The sequence below is a fragment of the Alligator mississippiensis genome, chromosome 4 (genome assembly GCF_030867095.1).
Source record: "Alligator mississippiensis isolate rAllMis1 chromosome 4, rAllMis1, whole genome shotgun sequence".
Lineage (NCBI taxonomy): Eukaryota > Metazoa > Chordata > Crocodylia > Alligatoridae > Alligator > Alligator mississippiensis.
The window spans coordinates 159410109-159422477 of NC_081827.1; the positions used below are offsets into that span (position 1 = coordinate 159410109).

At 52.1% G+C, this 12369-nt stretch overlaps 1 protein-coding gene across 5 annotated transcripts in view; it reads left to right on the plus strand.

Moving 5' to 3' along the window:
• Positions 1-2487: 2487 nt before the first annotated feature.
• The window catches only part of UBTF (upstream binding transcription factor), a 30550-nt gene continuing 20668 nt past the window's right edge, over positions 2488-12369 (plus strand). For 2 of the 5 annotated variants that reach the window (XM_006271553.4, XM_019475613.2), the window contains exons 1-4: positions 2488-2578; positions 4848-4988; positions 11365-11540; positions 12155-12238. In XM_006271553.4, the coding sequence (XP_006271615.1) occupies positions 4931-4988; positions 11365-11540; positions 12155-12238 (318 nt within the window). In that variant the 5' untranslated portion in view covers positions 2488-2578; positions 4848-4930. Of the gene's footprint in view, positions 2579-2781; positions 2872-3301; positions 3392-3869; positions 3954-4847; positions 4989-11364; positions 11541-12154; positions 12239-12369 lie in introns of those variants that run through there. The other 3 variants (XM_014609201.3, XM_059726873.1, XM_059726874.1) reach the window with 3 other exon arrangements.

Here is a 12369-nt window from a genome sequence, read left to right on the forward strand (position 1 = left end):
TGGAGTGGAGTATAATAGCCAAACTGATCACAATAGCCAAACACTGTTATGCAGCAGCAGCAACAGGAGGAAAATTTTGACCGAGGATATTGTGGGGAATCCCAGAGCTTTACTGAAATGTCTCAGCAATTGGCTGGCATTCCTTTTGCTAGCAAAAATTGTACTCTCACATTTTCAGGCCTGCCATGCTCTGATGCAAATCTGGTAGTTAGAGATGCATTTTTCTAGAAGTGGGCTAGACTTTTCCATCAGAACATTTTTTGTTGCTATAAAATGTTAATTTGTTGAAAGCTGTTTGCAAAAAAAAAAAAAAAAGAGTCCCTTTTTCTGAACTAAGAATAAAAAACCCACACCAAAAAATAACAAACCAAACCAAATCCATGTAGTAAATATGTCTACATTGTCAAAATGAGATATTTTTCCAAGCAAAACAGTTAATCTTTTTTCTGGTTTGAAATGATGTTAATGTAGCTATTTTAATTAATATAGATTTTTTTAAAAAGATTTAAAGATGAAAATACTGAAACTTATGAACTGACACAATTTGAGTTATTTTCCAGATTAATCATTTAAAAATATCTTCCAAAATTTGACTTTCCATCACACATTGGGACAAGAAAATACTTTGAAATCTCTTGTGGGATAGGCAAACCACTTCTCACCAACCTCTAATATCTATTAAAATGTGCACTTGCAACCTTTAATTATAGGCCTTAAAAAATACAGGCCCATTTGCCTGTACGTGAATTGCTTGGATTAAAAAAAAAAATGATCTGGCCTTTTCTATGCAAACTGCACAAACCTTCAATTTGTAAGGCTTAATCCAAGAGGATTGCTATTTTTTTTCCACCAAAACAGAGTAGCTCCTGGGTGAGCCACCATTTAGCACACCTCAACAGCACAACATGAGAGCAGGAAATGAAACATTCAGGAATCCTATGACAAGTATATAATTCCAAGGGGTTGTGGGGGGAGGGGGGGGTCTCTCTAAAAGCATGGTTTCCTAACATCCTGGGTAGGATTGATTCTAAAATAGGTTCTCCCTAGTCACTAGCTCTTTAAATTAATCATCATAAATGGACAAAACAGTAGTACATTTAGCAGGACCATCTGATACACCGTTCCATTTTCCATATATAATGTGTGTGTACTTATGTAAATAAAATATATATAAAACCGTGTGTGCATAAATCTGTGTGCATATACATATGTGTGTGTACACGCACACACTATCCTCTCTATATAAAGATCCCTCGTGGCTGATGCATATCCAATGCAACAGGACACAACAGCAATTGCAGGAGAGAAGAATCCTTGCACTGGTAAAGAAACGGAAGCCATGCACCCCCTCCTCTCAATCTGCGGATTTTAGATTAGGTCGTCGTTCCGTCCTCCCCCCCCCCCCCAACAGCTCATAACACCTAATTGCATTTTTTTTGTCTGTAGGAGCGGTTTGCTTATTGGGATTGCCATTAATTTGACAGGCAGAGCTCAGGCAGGGGATTGGCTAGCAGCAGATGACGCCCATAACAACAAAGGTGGAGTTGGAGAAATTACATTAAAAAAATTAAGAGAGAGAGAGAGAGAAGGAGAGAGGAAAAAAAGGAGAGGAAAACTCTCCCCTTCCCCGCCCCTCTGGCTGTGAAATGTACCAGTGTGTCAATTTCACGGTCTCGTTAAGAAAGCCCAGTGTGCCACGCAGCCCGGAGACGAGTGTGATCGCACTTCAGTCTGTACGTGCATTTCCTGGTGCAAGAGACACACAACAAAACTCCCCCTTATTTTTTTTTTGTCTTCTTCCCTGTGCGCTTGTTTACAAGGCAGCCACTTGCAGTGTAAGTTCTGCTTCTCCCCGTGCGCTGGTGCCAGAGCTTGGCCCGGGCCTCGGAACTTCGCAGGGAAAACCCGAATGCTCTCTTCTTTCCGTGCTAGGTGGGACTTGGAAAAAAACCCAAACCTTTTTATCTTTTTATGCTTTTTTTCCGGCCATGCATTTGAAATTAAAGCGAAGGGGACTGTTGGTGGCTCATGTGCCTGCTGCCAACGCCAGAAGAGGACTGTTGGAAGTGTCAGAAGAGGATTGTTGCTAATGTAAGATTTTTTTTTCCTCCTGTCTCTCTCTCTCTCTCTGCCTCGCTCTCTCTCTCTCCCTTTTCCCTCCTCCTTTCTTTTGGCTGGTGTTGCAAAAGCAAAGAGCAATAAAAAACACACACACACACACGCACATAGAGAGAGGCAGAGACACAGAGAGCCCCGTTAAGAGCCAGAAGAGAGAGTTTAAAAGAAGAGAGGAGAAGCCTGTCCCTAACAATCCCGCTTAGGGAGCAGATGGAAAAGTGGAGACTTGTGAAGGGCTGTGAGGTTGGCTAAGGATCCAGGAGCGAAAAGAGCCCGGCTGATTGGAAGAAAAAAGCAGAGAGATGGAGGCGGGGGAAGTGCAATCTCTCTGCGGGGACTGGAGCGAGTCCACGCCCGGGGCCAGCGCTGCAGAGCTGGCCAGCATTCAACCAGCGCTCCCCAGCTAAAGCACCCAAAAAGGCAGCCCCCGAGCCCCTGCTCCAGCCCGGGTGGTTTGCAGGTACGTGCCGTGGAGAAGCCAAGCCCCCTCCGACCTCCAGCAGCCAACGCGCCCGATGCAGCCCCCCGTTGCAAGGGAGGGTGGGTGGGAGAGAAGGATCAGGGGGAGGGGGGAGAAGGCACGATCCGAAGCGACGCTTGCTGCACCGGGCTGCTTTGCTGCAGCAGGAGCGCATGTGGAGCTCGCCATTACCCGCCGCTCTGGTTCGCCATCTGGGGCTGGAGGAGGCGCTTTGTTTCCTCCCCGGCGGGCTCCGGCGGCTGCTGCTCTCTCCAGCTCGCAGCCGCTGCTCGGTAAGGCGGGGACCGGGGCCGGCTGCAAGCGGGGGGACCGGGGCTGCGGCCGCGCGGGGGATCGAGCCGGATCCCCGCGCGCTGCGCGGCCCGGCGGGGAGGATCGGATCTGATCGGATCAGGTCGGATCGCCGTGGAGGTGGCGGCGATCGCGGCCGGACCCTGCGGCGGGAAATGGAGCGGGAGCAGGGGCCGGGCGGGGGAGCGGGAGCCGCGGCGGCAGCAGCAGCAGCAGGCGCCCAGCGCCGCAGCCCGGCGGTGCCTCCGCCTGCGGGGGGCCCGGCGCCGCACGGGGGCTCGGCGAGGGGGGAGAGCGCGAGGGCGAGGCGGCTGCTCGGCCTCCGCGCTGCCCCCTCCCTCCCTCCGCCCGCCTTCCCCGGCGGCTGCAGCTGGCTGTCGGGGGCAGGCTTCCAGCGCTGGGCGGTCGGTTGTTTTTCCCGAGCCTGCTAGTTCCGCGCCGGAGCTGCTGAGGTCGCCATCCCCGCCCGCCCGCCCGGCTCCTCGCCGCCGCCATCCGGAGGTGCGTGCCCGGGCGCGTCCCTGCCCTGCCCTGGCTGCGGCGCTGGGGTGGGGGGGGGCCGCGGCGCCGCTCCCCGGGGCCGGCGCGGGGAGGACGCGCTGCCCGGCCCCGAGCGGGGCCGCGGCGGCTCATAGCCCGGGCGGGGCCGCGGCGGGGCTCCGGCGCCTCGGCCGCGCCAGCCATTGTTCGCCCGCGCGGCGCGGCGCGAGTCCCGGCCCCAGCCCGGAGCCGCGGCGGCCCCATTGTCCCCGGCCGGGCCGCGGGAGGGCGCGGGGGAGGCGGCCCCGCGCCGCTGTCTCCGGCGGGCACCGAGCCGCGCGGCTGAGGCGGCGCCTGTCCCCGCTGGCGGCCGGGGGAGGGAGCGGGCGAGGCGGGAGCGGGGAGCCAGCAGGGGCGGGCGGGAGGAGAGAGAGAGAGAGAGAGAGAGAGAGGGAGGGCGGGAGGGAAGGGGCCGCCCGCAGCCGGCGCCGAGGCGGCGGAGTCAGCTCAGCTCGGCGCAGCGCAGCCCTGCCCTGCCCTGCTGAGCCGCGCCCGCCCGCCCGCAGCTGCCGCGCGCCCTGCGGTGAGAGCCGGGGCCGGGCGGAGCGGGGGCCGCAGCTCCCCGGGGGCGGGCGCGGAGCGGAGCGGGGGGCGCTGCCGGAGCTGCGGCGGAGGCCGGGCGCGGCGCGGCGCGGAGAGGAGGCCGCCTCGTCGGCCCGCAGGGGGTGGGGGAGGGCGGCGCAGCTGCCGGAGCCGTCGGTCCCAGCCGGGTGCTGCTGCCTGGAAGAGGAGGAGGAGACTGGCGCCGGCCGCAACTGCATTTGGGCAGGGGCTGCGCAGGGCATGTGGGGATCCGGCCCGCCCGCGGCCCTGCCCCCTCCCCCGGCCCGCGGGGATCCCTCCTCCCGCCCCCCCGCCGTGCCGCCCCCCCGCGCCGCGGTCCCTCCCCCGCCGCGCGGGACCCCCCCGCGGGCCCGCCCCCCCGCCCGGGATCCCGCCCCCCCGCGCGCGCCTCCCTTGGCTCCCCCCTGCCGGCCCGGCCCGGCCCCGCAACGGCGCTGCAGGCCCTACCTGCTGCTGCATGGGGGCGCCCCGCCGCCCCCCACCCCGCCGGCCTGGCCCCGGGGCAGGGGCGGGACCCCGCGGGCGCTCAGGTGTGCCCGGCCGAGACTGGGGGCGGGGGAGGAGCCTGGGGGGGGTGCCTCCCAGGAGGTGGCTTTTCCTACCTCCTGGCGTGGCTGGGCTCTTCCACTGCTCTCCCTCGGGGGCTACCGCCTCGACCCGGCCCCCGGGAGCCACCCTCCACTCACTCACCAGCAGGTGAAGGGGTGCTGTGCGCTCCAGCTCTTCCCTTTTGACTGGGAAAGGCTTCCTCTTGGAGTTGGGCAAGGGGTTTCAGTTCCCTTGACTATGCCTCTTCCAAGCAGAGGGGCTTTTTGCAAGCCATTTATAGCTCGGGTTTCCCTTTGCCTTTTAGAGTGAAGCTTACTTGATTTAAGGTAGACTCGGAAGGAGCCAGGAGGCCCAGAAGGGACTGCCCTTGGGTCAGACAGGTGGAGAATGAACGGAGAAGCGGAGTGCCCTACGGACTTGGAAATGACAGCTCCCAAAAATCAAGGTGAGAGTAGCCCCGCTGCCCAAGGATGCCTGGCTCTCCCCCAGCTATGCAAGGGACCCGGGTGCTGAGATCCCTTTACACCTCCCTTCCAGCTGTCTCTGGAAGACTCGCCCAGTTTTGTGCCCGTGAGCAGTTCCAGTTGGACGCTCCCGTGTGTGAAATCAAGCACTTGCATAACCGCCTGGGGGAAGGGGCTGCGAGAGCAGCGTCACCCATTCCTAGCATGCTTAGAAATTAGCAGGACACCTTCAGTTTGGGTTTAAGAGCCTGCCCAGTACGTTGACCAGATCCTGTTACGGATTTGGTCTTTACACCATTCTTTCTCCTAGCCCTTTCACGGGAATGCTGGAAAACATTGTTTCATGCTTCATATTGGCCCCTGAAAGCAAGTGATAAACCTAATAATATGCCACCCCACACTCGTTTGGTCGAGCTGCAGACATGGCAACAAGCCTGGCTGAATCAAACGGCCAGTGAGATGCTTTTAAAAAAAAAAAAGGACTAACTTTTATTGGCCTGTTTAATTTGTACATTGATGCCAATCTGGAACAGGGGGGACCCGGGTGCGGTTCCCTTTATTTTTGCTGGAATTGGAGCCGTTTGCATTCGTGTGCCTGGATGAAAGGCAGAGGGACCTACAGCTTGGGACTTCCACATCCACATCTTCTGGTGACATCAGAATTGCAGTTTGCATTTACAAAAAGCAACCGTAATCCCCTTGCATGAGGAATTGACTTGAAAAGGGAATTTCTGAAGTTAGTTTGCTGAAACACTACCTCGCGCCTGGGTTAACACCACTACAGTCCTCCTGGTCTGTCTTGTGGCCGGGAATTTTTAAGGCTTTAACTGTACCCTGCACAAAATGCTAAATGGTGTTTTGACCCATCTTTGCTAATTTAATTTAAAAAATCACCCTTTATCCTAAGGATTTTTCTTTTTTTTCCCCCTTGATGTTCTTGTTTAAACTGGTGCTAGTGCACGTGCATTAAGAGTTTGCACTGGTTTAACAAGATTGTTTTTAAATTGATTTAATTACACCGGTGCAACTTTCCTAATATAGACCAGGCCTGAGGCTCCAGATTGCCTGAAGTAATAGCTCCACACGGCCTCATTCATCTTACTCTGTTAACTTTGAAAGCATTGCCAGCATAGGTAGATGGGGTGGGTGGATTGCCACTTGCTGCTGTCAGAGCTCTGAAGGGCAGACTGCAGCATAGGTTCCTTCCCCCCCAACCCAGTGCTACGTAGCTGAGATCCTTCCTCCTTTGGGGCATACCTCAGAATTGTCTGTAGAGGGTGTCAGGCCCTGCTTGCCCAAAGTGTGGTGTAAGACTCCCTTGTGCAGACATTTTTTATGTGGCAGGATCTTACTGTTGCCATTCCAAAGAGACAGCAAAAGACAGAATTCCCTTAATTTAGCTCTGGCTCTGATCTTGTGTTTAATCCACTAGCACAGTTTTCATCTCCCCCATGCATGGCACTGGTTATGGAGGTGGTGGCTGGGCACAGATTTGTACCAGTGGCTCTGATTGCAAGTCAGGTCTGAATCTAGCCTGGTCTTTTGCTATAATTCTCCTTTACATATTTTCTTGTCTCCTTCTATCATAATTGAATACCTAGGGCTGCTGTCTTGGATCCAGCAGGAGCTCCGATCATTTTGAATAGCCTCTCAGTACTTACTCTTATCTTCTATGAGCTTTTTTTAATGCCTCACAGATTAAATGACACGAAATATGATCTTCCTGCTGTATTTCCATCAACTAGGAACTGTATTGCGGTAGATCATTTATATCAGCACCTCATCCAAAGGCCTTAAACTATATCCATTTTACAGATGGGGAAACTGAGGCATGGCGCTGCAAAGTGACTTGACCAGGGTCACACAGGGGAGGAACCGGGGACAGAATGCAGGTTTCCTGGTGTCCCATCTTCTGACTCACTCCTGAAATAGTTCACCCTTAGTCTTGGTTTCAACCTTGTACCATTATTTTCCAGCAGCGTAACCCCACTAATTTCAGTGGCTTCTCCTGATCCTTGCTGATAAGGTCAGAATCTGGCTTCCTGTGCTAATTATACCCCACAGAGGATGCCTGAAGCATTTTAAAAATCTTTTGGATGAAGATTAAAGAGAAATACTGGCCCCTACAACTTGCCACAACTGGTCAAAATGACTGAATCCCTCTTCCTTGTGCTTCACATACCTGACACTCCCAGGTACTTCTCCTGTTCAGTTTTGTATGCTTAACAATTGTGAGTTCAGAACATAAAGTCTGTAGTCGTACAAACCAAGGTGACGACAAAGATGATCAGGGCTAGACTTCAGGCATGTAAGGAGATCTTTTATAGTAAGGCACAGGAAAGAAATTCTACCTCCCTCCTTCATCAACCTCATCAAGCACTGCTCAGTTTGCTCCTGGGTTTGCCTTTCTTTTGAAGCCTCTTGTATGGAGCACAGCCCTGGGCAGGAGATCTTATGAGATGACTGCACAGTTTGATTTGGGATGGCAGATCTGATAACCTGCTAACACAAAATACATGTGAATGAGCCACATCAGTTTATCAGGTAGCTATGAAAAGGTGTTTTGTTTTTGGGGGAGGAGTTTGGTGATTTTAATGGAACATAAAAGCATTCAGTGAAGCTGTTAAAGGGAAACTAACAATTGGACAGCTCTACAGTTTAGTCTACTTTAAAACTACTTCAGTAGTCAGACTGCCACATGAACCCAGCTAGTTCACATGCACCAAAATGGAGGACGTCAGTAAATGGAATGTAAGTGGGAAGCACTTTGAGAGGTGGTTCTGCAACAGCAAAGCCAGATGATGCTGGGTTTCTTGCTGTGGGGCACACTTGTGATTGGGCAGGGATTTAGGGACCCGGAGCAAAGGCACAATTGCAGTAGCACTGCACCTCTACCAGAGTGAATTCAGATCTCCGGATGCAGAATTTGTTGGTTTTCAAGTACAGACTGCTTCCCAAGCCAGCAGAAAAATGGGTTGCTGGCTGTCCTCGGACCTAGAGGTAAGCAGTGTATCTGGGCCAGATTTTAAGCTGCACTGGCATCCTTTTCATATGTATGGTGTGGTGCTGAGGACTATGTCTGGCTCTGTGTGGAATTGTCTTGACACTGCTGGAGATTGGACATGTGAACTGAATGCCCCATGTGACCCATAATTTTACTGGAGCCTATAATTTGGAATCTAATGAATATATTTAACATTAATTATTTCAAATGTCAGTTGACATTCACTCCTGTTTAATTTTTTTGAACAAATATGTGGAGGGGGGATTCTTAACACACCACAATTTAGCCTGAGATTCTCAAAACTGCCTAGGAGAATTGTATTCTTACTCCCTTTAAATTTTAGTGGGAATTGGGTGCCCAAGCCCTGTGTGTGGATTTGAAAAACCTCAGACTTCCTTCAGATCATGGGCTAAGAGTTGGCAATACTTTGCTTAAAATCAAAAGCCTTCAGAAGCTGAACTGCCCAGCTGCCAGTAGTCCTGAACTAAGCCTGATCCAGCCCTTGCTGCTGAAGTCTGTAGGTCTCTGCCTTATGACTTCAATAGGTTTCAGCTCAGAGCTTGAGTGCAAACCTGTATTAGCTCCAGCTAGCTGTGGGGAAGACTTGGCAGACAGATAGCTTGTTAATTAGCAGGGTCATGCTTGTTCACTTGTGCATTATATATTTATCTCCCTTTGCAAATGTACAGACTCCTCCCAAATTTTTTATAAAGGCCCATTGTAGACAAGGTGAGAGTTTGGGGGAGTTATGATGTCCTGAAATTAAACCATCGTGGGTTTCCTTGGTGACCAAGGGCTTTCCCAGAGAGGAAGAAGAACTTAAGACAGAAAAGCACTGAAAGAGTGGCACAGATTGGTGGTCTCAGCTGTGTGCTGATGGAACCCAGCACCTGTGTGGGTAGTGCCTTTGGCTCTGCACTAATGCAAAGCTCTAGCCAGCAAGGTGGACTGCAGGGTTATTTCCAGGCTTTCTGAAGAGGACTGCAATGAGCTCCCTGAAGTCCTCATGGCTTGTTGCAGGATCAGGTCCCCTGGTACTGTGAAGGTTAAGTGTTGCAAGGTGGTGAAGGCTCTGTTTAACTGCCTTGTAGACATTGCTAAAATGTGTGTCTTGCTTGGGCACAGAGTTTCTTTGCACCCAGACCCAATTTACATCCTCTAGTCTGACCTCCTGGACATCAGGCATGATGGCTTGTTCATGTGAGGACTGTTCAAGTGGAAATGGTGGTATGGCCCTGCTCACTGCAATGGTCATTAAAAAGGGGGTGGTTGTAAGTGCAATGCATTTTGGTAGTTGGGGATAAGCAAGGCCTCTGCAGGGAGGGTTTTTGTAGCCACGCATGCATGTGGGAGGTCAAATCCCTCCAGCAGCTCTGTTAGATGCTCCGTGTTCCAGCTGTGTACTTTTGATCCTCCCTCACCCGTTGTTCTTTGTGGGGCTCTGCCTGGGACATGCATAGATTGTTGTAAGCAGATGTTTATAGGCCCCACAGTGTTTGCAGGACATGTATGAAGGGCTGTAGGGGGAGAGTCATGGTCAGGGCCATGTGATCATCAGGAACAGTGGGGTGGAAAACTGAATATCAAGAAGGGATGCCCTCCTGGTAAGATCTCCCTGACCTGGACCTGTTCCACAGGGGGAGGGCAAGAGCCAGGTTGCTTGAGCCTTTTCACCTTTCAGCTCTGGTTTCTGAAGCCCGAGATAGTGGAGACATGTTGCAAGCTAGTTTGAGGTTAGAAATAAACCTCCCCAAGCACCAGGCTCAACTTGCTGCACCCTTCTTTATCACCCCCATACTTCAGGGCCTCTTTTCCCCACCCTCTCTCTGGCCAGTTTACCACTTCCTGCTGGGGGCACCATCCAGGTTTGTCTTCTGCTCCCCTGATACTGGCCAGCAGCTTCCGCTGCTGCTGCCTTGAGTATTGCAGTAACCACAGAGCAAAGAGGTTGGTTGTCACATGGTCTTGGGTGGGGGATGTTTCCTTACTGAGAGGCAATTTGTGCCTCTGTTCAGAGGCTGCAGGGAGTGAACCATGATGCCTCATGAGCGCCCCCTCCCTATTCCCCCCAGAGCTCTGCAAGGTTGCACAGCACAAGATTACCTTGGCTGTTCTTTCTCTGCACCACCCACTCCAGACCTCTCCTGGCAGCCAGGCCTCTAATAGAGGTGGCATAAAACTGGCAGCACTGGCTTGGCTCTGCTCAGACTAGCTCTCTGCTCTGGAATTTGCCAGGGTGCCAGCTATCTGCTCAATGGCCAGCCTAGCAGGTGTAGAAGAGCTCACATGCACCAATAAATAAAGCTTGCTGTGTCAGCTATCACAATGACAGTAGGGCTCCAAAGGAGCATGACCTGCCTCTCTTACCTCCTGGAAGGGAGCCCCATCAATATCTCGGGGATCCTGGGCTGTATTTATGTCTTCTCCCTCCCCCAAGCATTCTGCTGTGAGGTATAGCCTACACTGTGCCAAGGTGCCATGCCATAGCTGCCCAGTCCATGGTAGCCCAGTGCTACATGTTCTTTTAGTGCTGTGCCTCATTCTATGCCCATTTCTACCCCTGGTGTAACTCGAGGTGCATCCACTTTGTGCCCTCAGGCTTTATCCATTAACCCCTAGCATGGATCTTTTTCTGGCATCTACTTTGCACTGTACCCATGAATGGGTCTGAGCTCTTTCAAGCTTCTGGAAGCTCCATGCCCATGATTTATTCATACCTGGGGCATCTCTTTTTAATTAGGGTGTAGATTGCCATATATGCCAAGGTGAGAGAGAGGGAGAGTGCAAGCGAGAGAAAATGAGTACTTACAGAACTCACTGTGTAAACTCAGTAACTCTTGCCTTGTTGCTGCAAAGCAACCCCCCCAGTATTTGCACAGTAATAGACATCATTTTATATGCTGCTGTATCTTTACAAACCAGAGGGTTGGTTTTTTTTTAATAGAGGGAAATTTCTTAGCCCCAGCTGGAATGTTTGGAGAAAATGTTACAAGATGATGGAAATAGTGGGTGATCCTGCTAACCCTTTATTTGAAGACATAGCCCCTGGGGACTTCAGGTTCCAGCAGGCATTTGGCCAGTCTCCATCAAAATTCAAGTTGCCTGCTGTGGTCTGTCATCTAGTTGTGCTGCACCTCTGGGATAAAGGTGCCACCAGTGCAAATTGTGCCTGGCAACATTTAGGTGCTGCAGCGCTATCCTGCTTGTGTCTGCTTGCAGTCACGTTGAGTGAAAAGGCTGTTGCACTGTTGAGGATCAGAAAGTGTTTGTACACCAACCTGTATCCCCTCCAGCTTGTGGGGGAGGGCTGTCTGCCCATGACTCAGAGCTGATCCTTTTCCTCTCTTGCTTAGACCGTTGGTCCCAGGAGGACATGCTGACTCTGCTAGAGTGCATGAAAAACAACCTGCCCTCCAACGATGGCAGCAAATTCAAAACCACTGAGTCCCATCTGGACTGGGACAAAGTGGCCTTCAAGGATTTCTCTGGTGACATGTGCAAGATGAAATGGATGGAGATCTCCAATGAGGTACTGCCCTAGTGCTCACTGTCATAGCTTCTGTGCCTGGGTCCCTGTGCCATGGAGCCATTTCTGTATATGGATTTGGGGGGGCTGACCTTATGGTCTGAGCAGGGGTCTGGGAGCCAAATATCGCCCACTTAAACCAAAGGCTGATTTGTTGGCCACAGGATTTGATATTTTTCCTATTTTATTTTAATTCCTGCTGTCCCACTCTTTGCTCTCTTCCCAGCTTTGTCATTAGATAATTATGGGCACTTCATCTCCTCCCCCTTGTTGTATAATGGGGGCAGGAATAATACTGACCCATCTCCCAGGCTGGAGTGTGTATGGTGGGAGGGGGAAATTGATTAGTGGTTGTAAAACGCTGTAGTACTAGTGGTGAATTGCTTAGTGTCAATCACGCTTTAGCAGCAAGGTTCTTGGTGCTGAACAAAATGTAAGTGCAGCCCCCGCTGGCTTTCTGACCCTGAGCTTGCAGCCTGTTGCATTCTCTCCAGTGTGGCAATATTGGGTAGATATCACATATCGATTTACAGAAGTTTAGGGCTGGAAGGGACCTCATGAGATCATTGGGTCCAGCCCCCTGATTGATATGCTATGAATGCTCTTTATCCCCCTAGGTGAGAAAATTCCGAACCCTGACAGAGCTGATCTTGGATGCTGAAGAACACGTAAAGAATCCCTACAAGGGCAAAAAGCTCAAGGTAGGGCTTTCTTGGGGAGGAGTCCAGTAGCATCAAACAGGGACTTGGGTTTCCTAGAATCACAGAAAAGTAGGGCTGGAAGGGACCTCAGGAGGTCCTCCTGTCCAACCCCCTGCTCAAAGCAAAAGTGT